At 53.6% G+C, this 16,573-nt stretch overlaps 6 protein-coding genes across 6 annotated transcripts; 2 read left to right on the forward strand and 4 right to left on the reverse strand.

Annotated features, from left to right (window-relative positions):
- Positions 1–260: 260 nt before the first annotated feature.
- Positions 261–2,144, reverse strand: CC84DRAFT_1201386 (uncharacterized protein; the record flags this gene model as incomplete). Its single annotated transcript, XM_018181718.1, has 4 exons — positions 1,929–2,144; positions 1,402–1,877; positions 380–1,348; positions 261–284 (listed from the first exon to the last, which is right to left on the reverse strand). Coding segments are annotated over exons 1-4 (1,470 nt in total). The 5' UTR covers positions 1,930–2,144.
- A 625-nt stretch (positions 2,145–2,769) lies between these two features.
- Positions 2,770–4,080, reverse strand: CC84DRAFT_1159694 (uncharacterized protein). The gene is made up of 2 exons (XM_018177300.1): positions 3,761–4,080; positions 2,770–3,704 (listed from the first exon to the last, which is right to left on the reverse strand). The coding sequence occupies exons 1-2, from the start codon at positions 3,999–4,001 to the stop codon at positions 2,890–2,892; spliced, it is 1,056 nt and encodes a 351-aa protein (XP_018042734.1). The 5' UTR covers positions 4,002–4,080; the 3' UTR covers positions 2,770–2,889.
- A 418-nt stretch (positions 4,081–4,498) lies between these two features.
- Positions 4,499–8,791, reverse strand: CC84DRAFT_1108699 (leptomycin B resistance protein pmd1). The gene is made up of 2 exons (XM_018175206.1): positions 7,635–8,791; positions 4,499–7,587 (listed from the first exon to the last, which is right to left on the reverse strand). The coding sequence occupies exons 1-2, from the start codon at positions 8,587–8,589 to the stop codon at positions 4,604–4,606; spliced, it is 3,939 nt and encodes a 1,312-aa protein (XP_018042735.1). The 5' UTR covers positions 8,590–8,791; the 3' UTR covers positions 4,499–4,603.
- A 144-nt stretch (positions 8,792–8,935) lies between these two features.
- CC84DRAFT_1159696 (uncharacterized protein) lies at positions 8,936–10,493 on the reverse strand. Its single transcript, XM_018177301.1, has one exon. It carries the CDS (start codon positions 10,268–10,270, stop codon positions 8,972–8,974), a length of 1,299 nt encoding a protein of 432 aa, XP_018042736.1. The 5' UTR covers positions 10,271–10,493; the 3' UTR covers positions 8,936–8,971.
- Positions 10,494–10,676: 183 nt separating this feature from the next.
- On the forward strand, positions 10,677–12,271 carry CC84DRAFT_1254652 (uncharacterized protein). The gene is made up of 2 exons (XM_018184479.1): positions 10,677–11,756; positions 11,805–12,271. The coding sequence occupies exons 1-2, from the start codon at positions 10,812–10,814 to the stop codon at positions 12,165–12,167; spliced, it is 1,308 nt and encodes a 435-aa protein (XP_018042737.1). The 5' UTR covers positions 10,677–10,811; the 3' UTR covers positions 12,168–12,271.
- Positions 12,272–13,679: 1,408 nt separating this feature from the next.
- Positions 13,680–15,609, forward strand: CC84DRAFT_1078863 (acetyl-CoA synthetase-like protein; the record flags this gene model as incomplete). Its single annotated transcript, XM_018173814.1, has 4 exons — positions 13,680–14,118; positions 14,174–14,468; positions 14,522–15,228; positions 15,284–15,609. 4 exons carry the CDS (start codon positions 13,680–13,682, stop codon positions 15,607–15,609), a joined length of 1,767 nt encoding a protein of 588 aa, XP_018042738.1.
- Positions 15,610–16,573: the final 964 nt, after the last annotated feature.

A 16,573-nucleotide genomic window follows, 5' to 3' on the forward strand; every position in this document is an offset into this window, starting at 1 on the left:
GGGATATCAGTTGGTAGACCTCCAGGGTTGGGGAGATCAGTAGGAAGACCTCCAGGGATAGGAATAGGTACATCCGTAGGAAGGGCACCAATGCCACCCCCACCCAAGATCGAACTGACAAGTCCTCCAGTGTTGGGGATATTAGAAGGTAGGCCGCCAATGCCGCCTCCGCTGGGGACGAGGCTATTGACAGGTGGCGTGGTCTGTTTTATGTTAGGGACATTCAAATTGTTTGGTGGTCCGCGGGATCTTTGACACCCTCATTTTACGATTGTCTTCAACAGCTGATACGTGTGTTGATGTCTCGGCGCAGAATCGGAAAATGCTAGCATCGCGGACACGTCACGCGCCGTACTTGGGCTTAAGAAATTGCACTCACCTGATCCGACCCTCTGTGATATACCACTGCCTTTCCTGGCGCTCCGCACTGTTGGCCTTGGCTTCCAAGCAATAGGCCTCCGCAAGGCGTGAAGCAATCGTTTTGGACTAGCGTTTGCGTAACTGTAGCTGGGCAGAGACAGAAATCAGTATCATAGATAACAGCGTAATTAACTGGCAAGAGGATGTTCGCTGTATTGCATATTGTCTGGCAGACGGTCGCATCCATGGTCTGGCCCAGGGGTGCTGTCTGAAGCAAACTGCCTAGTCCATCCACGTTCACATCTGAATAGCAGCCCTGGAAGGTCCAGCCCCCGGCCAAGGGATCTAGGATCGGATCTAAGGTGTTCCCGATCAGGCCACCGGTACCTCCACCAGCTGCGCCAGATGGTGCTGGTGCTGCTCCGGAGAGTTCAGGAATCGTTCCGCCTGGAAGACCCGGAAGTGTCCCACCGCCTGGAAGACCCGGAAGTGTCCCACCGCCTGGAAGACCCGGAAGTGTTCCACCGCCTGGAAGACCCGGAAGTGTTCCACCGCCTGGAAGACCCGGAAGTGTTCCACCGCCAACAGGAGGCGTGATGACTGGCTCAATCGGGGTTGTTCCGGCGCCAGGAAGACCAGGAAGTGTTCCATCACTGGGTGTGGTGGCGCCGCCTGGCGGAACAACACCAGATTCGACAGGCAGAGCAATACCAGAGTTGACAGGCGGACCAACACCAGATTCGAGAGGCGGAGCAACGCCAGAGTTGACAGGCGGACCAACACCAGAGTTGACAGGCGCACCAACACCAGATTCGAGAGGCGGACCAACACCAGAGTTGACAGGCGGAACAAAACCAGAGATCACAGGCGGGCCAAAACCAGACCTGACAGGCGCACCAACACCAGATTCGAGAGGCGGACCAACACCAGAGTTGACAGGCGGAACAAAGCCATCTATTGGTGTGGAGCTTGCTACCGGAAGTAGATTCTATGTGTTGTCAGGGGAATGCAAACTATCAAAGACCTGCAACTAGCACTCACCGTACCTGAACCCCTACCCCACACTACAGCTTTCCCTGGCGCTCCGCACGACTCGCCGGAACTTCCAAGCAGCAGACCACCACAAGGTGTGAAGCAGTTGTTCTGATCTAATGTACGCGTGATTGTGCTTGGACAAAGACAAAAGTCGGTATTGTAGATGACGGCGTAGTTCGCGGGCAATAGAATGTCCACTGTGTTGCAGATCGTCTCACAGACTGTGGCGTCCATAACTTGACCCAGCGGCGCACTACGAAGCACACCGCCCAGCTCATCTGTATTCACATCCCCATAGCAGCCACGGAAGGTCCAACCATCAGCCAAAGGATTTAAGATTGGATCCGCGATGGAACCGATCAGGCCCCCTCCTCCTCCAGTACTGGCAGTCGGCGTCGCTCCACCACCAAAAAGACCACCCAAACCCAGTTGCCCCGCGGCTGACGCCACGAAGGGCGCAAGCGCGAGAGCTCGTGAGATCACTGCGTGATGCGCTTAGTTCCTGACCCTATAGATCTGCCAGGCAGACTCACTATTCGATCCAACGTTATATGAGTGTTGTTATTCGTATTCGGATCCACCATGCAGCAAGTGAAAAAGAGTGACGACAGAGGGTGAAGCTTCAGGGGCGAGAGGTTTTGCTTATTTGAGGGGACGGCTGTGCCGTGTAATGCGTGGTGGAATTCTGACATTCGAGACCGTGCGCCAATCATTGCACGCGGAGCCAGTATACTGTCCCACGATACAGAATATCCATGACGAGCTCGATTTATTGAATCTGTACACTTGCATTCCGGCTAGTCAACGCCCCGGGCCATGTGTGCGGAATGCTGTACCAACTCCGCGTGCCCTGAAGGTATTTGGAGCCGTTAGTCATGAAGTCTGTCCTGAGGTAGAAAAAGAATGCAAATGCAATATATCGCTATCATCGCGCCATATATATATGATTGCAGCGGATGAGCGCAGCTGCCTTTATATAGGATATATATTAGGCCGAGATGCATTACAAGCTCAACGCTGAGGTACTCCAAATGTCACTTCCACTGAAGTACCCTACTCGCAGAGAGGTTGCATTGCACGTGTGTATTTCACATTCCGGATAATCGCATCGGCTGCAGGCCACTTCCGACGATTGGTACATTCTGAGATAGCGTCAATGGATTCAATGCTGAATTCCCGCCTACAAGGGAATTGGATCTCCCGTCTCAAAATTCTGCACTCTCACATGAAATTCGCATTGGGCTGATGTGTTTACCAATCGAGGGCGAATTGCTAACCTTGAACGGCCTAGCCAGCTGCTCGTGGAGGTATCTCACAATATTGAGCAGACGCAGACGTGGGATCATTTCGGGATCGAGACACCATTAGTATATACTACCGACGAATCTGCCAGCATCTCAAAGTGAAGACATGCATACATGATAGGACGAGAACCAGCCCGTAGATGCCCGTATCCAAAGCCCAACCTGGGGCAATATGTACCACAACTCTTCATCACACGTGCCTAGACCTCCTCTGGCTTCTCCTGCTTGCTCTTTCCCTTCCACACTTGCTCTGAATCTCTGGCACCTTTCCCTTCCCATAGAACTCTTTCCCAAAGCGCTCAATCTCTTTGGTCAAGCTCGAGTGCGTGCGCTCCGGCCTCGGCTGCTCACACCCCACCAGCACCTTTCCCACGAATTGTGCATTGAACGCCTCGACAAACGCCTTCCAACCATTCGCAGGCTTCCCTTGCAAAAGATGGTCGCAGATCCAGGCGCGCTCCTCGCGCACATAGGGCTCCACCTCGAGGCGAAAGCGGACCTCCGTGTTGCGGCGTATCTGCTGGCTGACGCGCTTGTTCAGGGCGGTGATGGCCTTCTGGTCGTTCCAGTCCTTGGGTGGCGGGTTCTTGAAAATCATTTTTCGGCCGTCCTTGGAGGTTAGGCGCACGAGGAGCTTGTGCTTTTGGTCTTTGAGGGTGCCGTCGGCGAGGCGTTCCCAGCGGCCAGGCACGAACTGATCGAAGGAAGGCTCGGTCGGGAAGTCGGCATCGTTGGAGTAGTCGGATGCGGCCGAACCCCACTGGATGTTGCGGAAGAGCTCCGGCTTCGTGGTTGTGGAGGAAGGAGCGTCGCCATCGAGAGAGTCCGCGTCGCTGTCGTAGACGTCGGAGCTGGCCTTGGTGGCGCCTAGGATGAGGAGTGCGTCTGCAGCAAGTTTTGGGTCGACGATACGCTGCTTTCGGGCTGCCAGGGCAGATTTCAAGATGATACCGTTGTTATGCCCGAGCTTGAGCTTCTTGTGTGATGGTGGACTGAACGGCATGCCTAGAGAAGCGTTAGCTGAAATCCTGACACCTTGCTTTACCCCAAGAATGACATACCTGCTAGAGATATGGCAGCCTCTAGCTCTTCCTTGCTGTAGTTCGCGATGCGAGCAGCGGAGAGCCCGGTCTCCTTGACCAAATGAGCCCTGAGTCGGTCCAGGGTGTCCGCATCCAGGTGGGAAGCATCGCGCTTCCTGGCTCCGGTGACCCAAATGGTGTTGCGGACGAAGTTTATATGGAGCTTGATGCCGGAAGCACCCTGGACGAACTCTGGCTTGGTCACAATGGATCCAGCCATTGCGAAAGAATTAGAGATGTAATGAAACAGAGAAGTTGACTGCTGAGGAGACGAAGCCTGCTCGCAAAAGCGGCTTCCTATACACCAGGAGGCTGGAAACGGATCTTATTGTGCCCATCGTAACTATTGTGCTTGCAATTCGAAGAGTTGGAGTGAAGTGAGTGGTGACCAAATTGGTGAGTGATAAAAACCTTATGTTGACCAACCAGCCGTCAAGAATCGGAGGACTGGCGTTAGTGAAGACGTCTGAACGTCGCTTTTGTATTATGGAGACGCTATGTCAGATGAGACGAGTTCATCTGCTATTATTATTGTGCCGAATTCGCTATTGCGGTGCGACTGTGGGAATCAACACCTTAGTAAGTTGGGCGGTGGCCTCCGTTCGTAAAACCCACCCTATGTAATATCAGGCCAACTCAGCGCGACCTTCGATTGCGAAATGCATTGCTGTAGTCTGGCGTGACTTAAATGAGGTAGGTCTGGTAGCAAGAAACTGCGCCAGTAATTGTATAGATATGGCCAAATAGATAGTTAAATTTGATCAGTCTATATGCAATATGCTCGATAAACGCCCTTTGAGATGCTGTATATCCCCCTCCCCATCACGCCAGCATCTGATGCAGCGCATTGACGCGATAACTCTCACTCCGTTCTACCAGCTCCTCATGCCTCCCTTGGTCCACGACCTTGCCAGTTTCTACCAAGAAAATGACATCTGCCTTTGCGATTGTCCGGAGACGATGAGCGATCGCTATGACCGTAACGCCCTGGCCCTTGACAGCTCGCTCGAGACCTACTTCCAACGCCTTCTCGCTTTCTGCATCGAGCGCACTAGTGCTCTCGTCAAGTAGAAGGAGCTTAGGCTTGCGCACAAGGGCACGCGCAATAGAGAGACGTTGACGCTGGCCGCCGGAAAGCTGGTTACCGTTGGCGCCACAATCTGTGTCATAGCCTTGAGGAAGGCTTATGATCGTCTCATGGATGTTTGCAAGCTTGCAGGCTTCTTGGATCTCTTCATCGGTTGGGGAGTGGCCGGGTCTTGCGCCAAGGGACAGGTTGAATTTGATGCTACCTTGGAACATGACGTTATCCTGAGGTACGTATGCGATATCGTCCCGGAAGGAGGTGTTCCGATGCCGCGAAATATCGAGTCCATTTAGAAGAACTTGACCCGACGCCGGCGTGTAAAACCGCTCCAGCAGTGCAAGGATGGTGCTCTTTCCGGCACCGGAAGGGCCTACCAGAGCGTAGAATTTCCCTGGTCGGATCGAAAGTGAACAAGACTGCAAGACAGGAGCGTTCGGTCGAGCTGGGTATGCAAACGTCACATCGCGGAACTCTACCGTTGCGCCACCTTCAGCTGATAAGGGGACTGCTGAGTCAGCAAAGGCTTCGATATCCTTCTTCTCATCGAAGTCAATTTCGTCTGGCGTTGTTCGTCCTGATGGGGTCTGAGCATTTTCGCTCTTGAGCTCGATAAGACCAGCGACTCTTGAGACCGCGCTCTTCGCACGAGCGATTTCAGGTGCAAGGGTGAACAGCTGGCCCCACAGTTGGGCCGACACGAGCATGGCTACGTTAATGAAGAAGAACTGTGCCTGAGAGTATCTGCCCTCCAAGATGTTCTTTGATCCCCACCAATACGCGAAAGCATACAGGGCGCTTCCGATAGAGTTGGCGATGGCTAGCCAGAAGTTGGTCTTGAAGCACTGCACGACCATTTCTCTACGTGGACCTTGCAACGAACGACGGTATGTACTTAGAATCTCTTCTTCCAGAGACAATGCTGCAACGGTCCTAATGTTAGTGACAGCCTCCACCGTGACACCAACTGAATCGGAAAAGGCACCAGCATGCTTCTCGGCATAACGTGTGAGGGCACGGAGCTGCATGAAACCGGCTCCCAGGAGGATCGGTACGATGGCCAAGCATACGATAGCGATGCGCCACGCTACGATATGCGCTGCGATAATAGCCGCTAGAAAGTTGACGCATACGGAAAACAAGGTACCGATGATAGATCCACTAAGACCGGCAAGAGAGTTCCCATCGTCAGTAATATACCCGAGCAACTTGTTCGGACTCCGATTGCTGGATTCATGCCATTGTAGAGGTTGTTGCAACAAGGAGTGCAGTGACAAAGATCGCACCTTGTAGAGCAACCGCTCAGCGACAAGGCCGAAGAAGAACCAACTGCCGAAATATGCAAAGAACTCAACGCAAGCAATCATGAAGTAGAGACCTGAGAACAGCAGGCCTTTTGAGCGGATGTAGTCAGGAGTGTGGCAAGGCGAGAAGGCGCCGAGCGTGTTACCAAAGACTGCACCACTTGACGTATAGGTTCCACCGACAATAGTGGCCGCAAAGAAGGCCAGTATAAGCCACAGAGTATACGGTCGTAGGAGAGGTCCCATCGTCCTGAGCAGAGTGTGGCTAACGATCGCAGCGTCTTCTTCCTTGGCCTGTTCGGTATCTAGTTGCTCATCGGGTCCGCCCTTCTCGGCGGCCTTTGCTTCTTTTGGCTGTTCGATCGCATCTGCATCTTCCTCCATCACACTAGACTTGGAGCTCCCAGCGCTATCCGTAGGCTTGACGGACTGTAATCGAACCATATCTGCATAGGATCCGTTTCGTTCGATGAGCTCGTCGTGCGTACCCTGCTCAAGAATCTCGCCCTTCTTCATGACGACGATCTTACTGGCCGCTCTAATCGTAGAGAGGCGATGGGCGATAGCGATGACGGTCCGACCTTCAGATGCCCGTTCGATAGAGGCTTGGATCCTCTTCTCACTTGCCGAGTCCAGTGCCGCTGTAGCCTCATCCAGGAGTAGAATTTTCGGGTTTCGGACAAGTGCACGAGCAAGAGCGATTCTTTGTTTCTGTCCACCGCTGATAAGACTCCCACTGGATCCCACTGAGGTTGCAAGGCCATAATCTAGACGGTCTATGAATCCCATAACATCTGCTAGGCCGGCTGCATCTTCTACCAAACGGAAGATTTCAGACACTTCAGGACCAGCAGCCTCCACGCATTTGGAAAGCTGTTGACCGTTTCTGGTATCTTCAGCCACCTGCTTCAAGGCACCGGAGAGCAAAGTTTTATGCAAGTGCGCGTGTAATGTGGAGTTGACGAGACCGAGAGCGATGTTTTCCAGTATGGAACGATCAAGCAAGGACGGTTCCTGTGGTACAAGGCTAATATTACCACGCAAAGCCTTCACATTTAAGTCCTTGAGATCAATACCGTCGAGGGTGACTGCGCCGTTGTGTGGATCGTAAAAGCGAGTCAAGAGCGCAGCAATCGTTGATTTACCACTGCCTGAGAGTCCGACGATAGCAGTAAGCTTTCGGGCCTCGCACTGGAACGATATATTGTTGAGAACAGGGTGTTCGGGCCTCGAAGGGTAAGTGAAAGAGATATTGCGGAACTCGACACTTCCGTAGATATCTTCAGGCGTTTGACCGGCGTCCGATGTCCCGGCTATGGCTGGCTGATGCTCAATGTCCTTTCGGAGCCGTTCAAAGGCCGATACGGCACCTCCAAAGATTGGTAGTAGAGGAGCGACTTGGCTCAGCACAATGGCACCTGACTTGTGTTAAGAAGCGGAGCATGATGGAGACGATAGTACTGACCATCAACGAGAATGAAAATGACCGTGTAGATCGCACCAGCAGACGCCCCGGAATCGCCGCCGGATTCAATAGATGAAGCGATCTTCCTGCTGCCCTGCCAGTATGCTAGTGCATTTGCTGCGAAAGCAATGAAATACAATGTTCCAGCTTGGACTGCAGATGCCGTTGCTTTGCTGGTCCCTTCTTTCTTAGCCTCGCCCAGGTAACCTCGATATTTCTCCTCCAAACGATCCTGTGCGCCGAGCGCGTGAACGAGACCGACGTGACTAAGCGCTTCGGATGCAATGGCACTGGCTTTCCCGAAGGCGTCGGAAACTCTGCCGGAATACTTCTGTGTGAAGTATCCTCCTACCAGTGTCATGAGCAGGAACGCGGGTATAAGTGAAATCAGCATGCCAGCCAACTCAGCGTCCTTAATAAATGCAATCACATAGGCAGTGATGCAGAACGTGACGCAGGTAAGGAAGACGCCGACTTTCTCGGAAGTTCCGGTCTCGATTGCTTGGATATCTCCATTGAGCCGCGAAGAAACCTCTCCAGCTTGCAGACTATCGAAAAATTCGATGTCTTGGCCCAAGATACTCTTGAGGTAATGATCTCGAATGCGCTGGCCAAGTCGTTGTGAGGCTATACTCCAGCACACGCAATGGGTGTATATGCAAGCAAAGGTGGCCACGGAGAGGTAAAAGAGGATCAGGACTTTGGAATTGATCGAGGATTGCAGGTCTCCAGTCGAGCCTGTGTCGCTGCCGTCGCATGTCGCGGTATTGAGGTCATCGATTAATTGACCAAAGATGATTCCGACGAGCGGAAACGGCACGCCAGCTGCTGTAGCAGCAATTGCGCCTACAACGACAAGAAAGACGTCCACCCACGTCGGGTTGGCGTAGAACAAAAGCCGGAAGAAGGCGGTAAAGCGCTTCAAAGATGCTCGGGAAGGCCTCTTGACGGCCATTTGGCATGCAAAGGCAGGTCACCAAGACGCTGCGATGAAGGGAACGAGATGTTGACGTGAGGCTCTCGCCTGCAGACGCGTTGGCAGTGGGTGCTAGGGCGCTGTGGACCCCCGGCTAAGGGCCCGCTGGGCGCCATGGCAGATTGGCTGTGCTACGACTGTGTATATTGGGTGCATGCCAGGCGAAGGAGGGGAGCGTGGCTAGCAGGGGGCGAGTGGACTGGAAGCTCGGATCGATATCGGAGATGGGCAAGATGAGCACAAGCGCTGCACGGTTGCGTCCCTAGCGCGATCAGATAAAAAACTTCTCGATTAAGTAAAACACGCCAAGTCGTCCCTCCCTGTCCGCAGCAGTCCCTTCTTCCCTGTCGGGCTATTCTATTCACATCCTAGCTGCGATCATCATGCTCTCACGCTCGCGACCCTGCTCCGTCGTCGCCAGCGCATTCACCACCTCGCCGGCTCTCAATGCAATATCCTTGGCCAATGAACGGCCGCCTTCCGAGTGCGCCGAGAGCATCCACACCTTGCAGCTCTCGGCCACTGCTCCGCGCTTGAACTGCACCTCCTCAAGGCTGTCGCCCTTCTGCCGGCACCCTAGCACGAGAGCATCGAGACCGTGGAAGAGGCCATTGTTCGCGAATGTGCTCCGTTGCGGTTGCTCCGCAATGATGACCTTGGCGTTGGAGCATGCACCGCCGGCATCTCTGCTGCCCACGACGACGCGCAGCGTGTATTCACCCTTGCTGGCCACCTGCTTCTCATATGCGCGGGCGTAGATGTCCTGCACCAGCTCCGAGGATCCCGTGACCGTCGACTTTTGTTCGCACGACGGCTTTGCCCAGATGGAGCACAGCCGTGGCTGTGGTGGCTCCTGCTCGCCTTCTAGTATTCGCAGTGGCGCCAGAGACTCATTCTCCGTCACCACAGTGATGTTGCCCAGCCGCGGACAGGTCAGCAGGTCGGCCAAAATCTCAATTGTCTGCTCGCCAGAGCCAACGACCGCGACATTGAGGCGTGGCTCGTTCTTGCCTCGCAGGGTGTCTCTCTTCAACTTGTAGTCTTCTACAGAGATGATGCGTTGTCCGGCAAGAAAGTCCACGTTCGTCAACGAGAGTGGCTTGTGGTCATGTTTTCCAGATGGTGAAGGACCCACAATGCTTCTTGCCTGTACCACCTGGCTCTGTCCATTCGCATCCCGTATCGCCACGTTCCACCTCCTAACGGGGCCATCGCCCTTCTCCGGTGCTACACCGACCACTTCACTTCCGTAACGTATACTGTCCTCAAAGTGGCCTGCAGCCCAGCCGAGGTAGTCCTCGAATTCCAGCCTCAGCGGGTTGAGCCGATCAGAATTTGTGAATTCGACAAGCCGATCTCGCACGAAAAGGTAATTGGTGTAGCTGAAGGCAGATCTGGGATTGCGAGTCGTTACCAGATCATAGATGAAAGGGCTTTCCATCCGCGTTCTAGCAAGTTGCGGAGAATGCCATGAGAAGTTCGCTTTTCGCTCTACGAAGAGGAGATTCGCAGGTTTTCGACTTTCGTGGTTTGCGATTGCCGTTGCAAGCTGCGCAGGCCCGAAGCCGATGCAAAGCAGATCGTAGACCATGGTCGACATCTCTTGAGGGGAGCTGGAGATAGGATTGAACGGTCTTGAATGCTGTTCAGTCGAAGTCATTTTGGGGGAATGTGACATGAGCTTCGAGGGGGCGTATTCTTCCGCAACGATGCTTGTGCACCAGACACCAAGGCGTATTGGATTTTCTGCCCGATCCGAAAGCTTTGGCCAGGAGCAAGCTGTGGTATGATTTTTTGAAAACAGAAGCTCACCAAGGTCCCTGCAGCTTCCTTGCTAGCCATTGGATACGTCACACATTGGCGCGAAGATTCTTTGCCGCGAGGGTGGCATGCATGAGGATACGTGCCGTGTCCACCACTGTAATGCCCACATAGTGTGGCTTTCGGAGACCAGTCGGACCAGACCGCTCGTTAGCCCGGTAAATGTCCCCACTCTGTAGCGATCATGCACCCGATTCCGGTATTTTATCTTGCTAATCCGTCATAGCCAGATGGTCATAGCTCCTAGCAGCATCGCCGTTGACCTCGGCTTTTGCTCTACCTCGTGCTGCAAGAACTATAGTGAGCTGCGTGGATTTTCTGTAGACGAAACTCGCCTTCTTACAATCAGTGTGCTACTTTCGCGAACGGACTTGTTCAATATGGCCCAACATTCAGCTGAAACACTTGTTCTGAAGCTACCTCATCCATACCTAACCTCGTATGACATTACGAACAAAGCTGCCGCTGGACAGTTGAAGCGGTTCCAAATCTCTCTCTCTGCAGAGCAGTCGAAAACGAATGGGGCCCCTCCACCGGTGACGCTTCACCACGACAGCCTCTCATTCAGCGACATAGCCTTCCTGGAGGGAACCTCAATTCCAGCCAAAGGCGACAACAGTTCATGGGCAAGAGCTCGACGAGCACCCTACACAACGATCGCCTGGTCTGGAGACAGACCCTCTGTTGCACAACTTTGGCTAACTGCCTACGCTCTGATTTCGCAACATCCCTTCGTCGAAAACATTCGCGTTTTGTTCTCTGGAAACGATGCTATATCTCTTGCAACAGAACTCTATGCGACCGGCCTTTTCCACCCGCATCCACGGGGCTCAAGTACATCGTCCCCACACGACGGTGATTTACTGCTGCGGAGTACCTTCTGGCAAGGAGCTGCGTCTCCATTCGGTGCCCGTCCCGTATGGGCGCCGCTTCTTGATGCTCACAACAAGCCGATAGCAGCAGAATACCCGCCCTTTCCTTTCCAAACCGCACCAAGCACGGTGTTCCCCGCTCTTCCACGGCACACTATGCATCCTGTACGCCGGCCTAAACCTGCTCCTGGATCTGTCATCTATAGCCGCTGGATTCCCCATCTACAGGAGCATTTTACGATGATTGCACTGGACTACACAAATGACGAGCATCTGCGTCTGTTCAATATATGGCAGAATGACCCACGTGTGGCTGCAGGTTGGAACGAAACCGGGACGCTAGACCAGCATCGCGAGTACCTACGAAAGCTGCACGAAGACCCACACGTGGTGACCATGTTTGCAGCTTTCGATGATGTGCTGTTCGCTTATTTCGAAGTCTACTGGGCCATGGTAAGTTCATCGATCGTACGACTGATCCCTATAGCTGACCCTTTGTAGGAGGACCACATGGGTGCACACTTCCTCGCGTCGCCCTATGACCGTGGCCGACATTCACTGGTTGGCGACGTCAGATTCAGGGGACCTTACCGAGTCTCTGCTTGGTGGTCTGGACTTATGCACTACATGTTCCTGGATGAGCCACGTACCTGGAACCTTGTGGGCGAGCCGGCGCAAACCAGCAGCACGGTTCTCGCTTACGACTTCGTCCACGGCTTCCACGTCGAGAAACTGATCGACTTGCCGCACAAGCGAAGTGCATTGATGATGGTCAACAGAGAGAAGTTCTTTGCACTCAGTCCATTTGTATGGGATGGTGAGAAGAAGGTTCGTCCTAGCCTGGACGCTCTTGCAAAGTTGTAATTACATTCAATATCCGGGCGTGATCCAGCCAAATTCAGCCGCACCAGTATGCACTCCATAGAGTCACAGTGGATTGACACGAATATGGATGTAGGCATGCGCACCTCTTCCCGCATCATCTCAATATATTATACGTTTATAAACTTGCACTGTAATATTCATCGTGGAAGGTCACAGAGGGGTACACCTCGAGATTTCTCCTTTTCACCGTCACCCACTGTGCGTCGTCTTTTCGCATGCGACCCTAATGCTATCTGTGCTCGTGAATCGCGGAAGCCGACCCCACATTTGCAATACCTAGTTTCTGTAACGATACACAAGGGTCCCCACGGGCGGCTAGCGCGACGTCATCCTCCATCATCCTGCACAGACGCCCCAGGCATGCAGGGTGCGGATCAGATAACTTTAAACAAGCCCTACGCCGTTTACGCGTGGCCTTAGCGACATGCGGCCGCCATCTCCGGGTAAGAAAATTTTATCAGATCCGCTCGCTTGCGTGTTGCACAAGACGATCGGCCAAAGTCGACCGTCCCGTCCAGCGTGGATGCTGGCGGTATTGCCGAAGTCAGGCGAGGCTTGGGTATTTGCATGATTGGGATCTCCGCTGTTCATAAGGCTGCTGCGCAGCATTGCAGCCGCCGACATAGCCAGTAAGCTGTTGCGCTCGCTCTCTGTACCAAAGATTATCGTAGGCATCAGCTTGGCCATCTCTCGGCACACTTGCACCACGGCGGTCGTGCCCGAACTAAACAGACAATCGACCTGCGTCTTTCCCATTAAGCGAAGTTAATAAAATGACGCAGGGTTCCAGGCGAAGCATGGGATACGGCAGGTTGTTCGCACATCGGGCGCGGAGGGGTCCGTTCATCTGACAACTTTACGCAACAGCATCCTTCACCCGTGTGGAACCGCCCATTCTACCCAGCTGCGCCGACGAATAGTGTCAGGACCGAGCTCCATCTGATAAAAACTTTCCTTATCAGATGCGATGGCCGCGAACGCGAGGCTAGACTCAGACTGGGGTCTCACATGTTGTCGCCAAACATCCGCCGGCTGCAACGACAATGTACTGGCTACATGGAGTACACATCTCTTGGGACGGTCCCTGCCCCACAGAGCTACTGGACTCATTCGGGAGCGATCACCTGAGTGCTGATGTCGACGGCGCTTTGCTACCGGCATGGGAAGGGTCGGGGGTGGGCAGCCACTACTAGGTTATCCCGCCATGTCATTCCGAGACCGCTCTCGACACTGCCGGTACGTAGTGTCAGAATAGATAGACTGGCGCGTTGTCAGCTAGATCCGAGGCATCTGCGCGCTCACCATGACGAAGTATAGCTCCACCCTCCAGGTCTTTTCGGATCTCTTTTGGTATGGCGCGTACAGCGTCGTGTCCCTTGGTCTCGCCATTTTTTTGTTTCAGTATCTTTCCCACTACGTGGTTCTCGTCGTCTTGAGCAGCTCACCGCTATTGACTGAAGCTTGCAACCTCGATTGAGAGGGAAGCTACTTATGGCGGAACTGTTCGAGCAGGCACGGCACGATGCTCTTCAACGTCTGAATCAGACGCTACTCCAAATCGACCCCTACATACTTCCACCATACCCAAACATCTCACTAGTCTCTGGGCCACAAGATCCTCCTCTACTGCAGATAACAGTATCGCAACTGCTTGCAAAGCAAGCCGGATCTTTTGCCAATCGCGAATGCGTGATAATACCCTGGACAGGCGCGAGGTGGACATACCGTGGATTATGGGAGCAATCAAACCTCTTAGCACGTGCGCTGCTACGATACGGCATTCGGCCAAGAGATAGAGTCGGCATAATGAGTGGAAACTGCGAGAAGTATGTTGCAGTATTCTTTGCTTGCGCAAGGGTTGGTGCAATATGTGTCACACTGAACAATACATACACCGCGACCGAGGCGGAGTACGCGCTGAAGCATACCAGTGAGTGATGCTCAGGAGAAGGACCGCTAAACCAATAAAACGCTGACGGAAACAGAGTGTAGACTGCTATTCACAAGTGAGGATGTCGGCCGATTCGACAACCGACCCTTTCTCCAGAGATTGAAGAGCGAAGATGTAATGGAGGAGCTCCCAGACCTGAAGACCGTGTGCTTGATACGAGGCCAAGATGAGGACTTCGTCAAGTATGAAGAGTTCATTGGCGAGGCGCTATCAATACCGGAGCACATCTTGGATATCTTTGACGGCGTCATAAGTCCTTACGATATTGCGAATCTACAGTTCACAAGCGGTAGTACGGGAAACCCAAAGGCAGCAATGCTCACACACCAGTACGTCGACGCGTACACAGTTCCTCCGCGCTTGGCAGCTTACAAGAATCCAGCAACCTCGTGAACAATTCGCGATTCATTGGCGACCGTATGCAACTTACCCCCGATGACACGCTCTGCTGTCCACCGCCTCTCTTTCACTGCTTCGGCCTCACACTAGGCCTCCTTGCCACGATAACACACGGCGGTCGCTTTGTGTCACCCGCCGAGTCCTTCGACCCCGAAGCAACAATGCACGCTATATCCGACGAGCGATGTACGGCTCTACACGGCGTACCGGCCATGATGGAGGCCATCGTCAACCTACCCAAGCCCGAAGGGTGGAGCTCAGAGCTGCGCACAGGCATTGTTGCCGGTAGTCCAGTGCCAAAGTGGCTGATGGAACGCATGGTGAACGAACTTGGAATGATAGAATTCACATCGAGCTATGGCCTTACAGAAGCAAGCCCGACGGTATTCAACGCGCACATCACAGACTCTTTGCACACGCGACTTACGACAGTCGGTACCGTCATGCCCCATGCACGCGTCAAGATAGTAGATCGCGACAATCGGATCGTGCCCATTGGAGTACGCGGTGAGCTCTGCGTGGCGGGATACCAGGTGTGCAGAGGTTACTGGGAGAATTCTGCAAAGAGCGCGGAAGTATTGGTCCGGGATGACCAGGGCGAGCTATGGTTGCACACTGGAGACGAGGCTGTGCTGGACGTGGATGGCTACTGCACCATTACGGGCCGCTTCAAGGACATCATCATTCGTGGTATGTTTCCTGTCTGTTTGGATTACAAATGATCTCATTTCTAACACAACCGCAGGCGGCGAAAACATATACCCGCTCGAGATCGAGGAGCGCCTTGTATCGCATCCGTCCATTGCGCGTGCCATTGTTGTCGGTATATCGCATCCCAAGTACGTCGAGGTACCCGTCGCGTTCCTCCAGCTTGAAGATGGCACCCAAAGACCGGGCTTGGAAGAGGTCAAGAAGTGGGTCAGGAAGGTCCTAGGCAGGCATAAGGCGCCGACCAAGGTGTTTTGGTTGGGAGAGGATTGTGATGCTGAGGTTCCGCTAACGGGGAGCGGGAAGGTCAAGAAGTTTGTGCTGCAGGGTGTTGCAGAGGGTCTAGTCAAAGAAGGAAAATAGAAGCGCGATGTGTTTTGATAGAGCACCACGTATACTCTGCCACGCACTCCAGAGCTTGAAGACGACTTGGAGATGTACAGTCATTCATAAACGACACCACAATCTACACGACGACTGCTTTCGTGGTGTTGTTGGAAGGTTTCAGTGACACCTTCCTTTGAGTCGCGCAGCGTGACGCGACGTCATCACGTCACGGCCTTCCCTCGACATGTCCTTCGTTTTCGCACATCACTTTGCGGGCGCTACCACATCTATCGTTTTGCACGCGTCCTTCCGCTCCATCAGACATTTGCACGCATTCGAGCTGCTTCGGGAAAACGCGCATTTCGCGGGTGCATTTTTTGTTCCAACGGCGCATATTTCCGAGAACGCACGCACCAGCGCCGCCGACGATTATGCCTCATAATGCCAGAGTACTGTGCACATAGCTTGTATCAAAGATCCGCGACACGGTACGAAAAGGGCCTGCCGAAGCCGGAGCTTGGAGCAAGATGAGCGATGTCCGAAATCAGGCCGCATCTGATAAAGATGATCTAATCAGATGAAAATTTGCGCAGACCGGACCTGGCAAGTGGCCACAGACATCACAGTACATACATGCCCAGCGCATCACATCATCTCGCATGCCTCGAAGAGGCAGGTCCACCGCACTAGGTGGGCACCCAGCTGCAAGCGCAGTGGGGTTAAAGTTATCAGATGCCGCTAACCCGGTGCTAGCGTTCACCGCGGTTTTATCTGATTCTTTTAGTGGACCGCGGCGCTTGGCATGGCGCCACCGTATCGATCACGAAAACCCTTTAATAGCCCACTCCTGCAGCTTCGTGGAGTCATGCCCGCGCTGTTACGTTAAGAAATGACCAAGCATCATGGGTAGTTATAGGTTTGCACGGCGGATGTGGGCGCAGCCTCGGAAGCTACGCAACAACCGCGCAACTGGTTCGCTGCTGCTGCCTCCAGCGGAAAT

Source organism: Paraphaeosphaeria sporulosa (genome assembly GCF_001642045.1).
Source record: "Paraphaeosphaeria sporulosa strain AP3s5-JAC2a unplaced genomic scaffold CC84scaffold_1, whole genome shotgun sequence".
Classification (NCBI taxonomy): domain Eukaryota; kingdom Fungi; phylum Ascomycota; class Dothideomycetes; order Pleosporales; family Didymosphaeriaceae; genus Paraphaeosphaeria; species Paraphaeosphaeria sporulosa.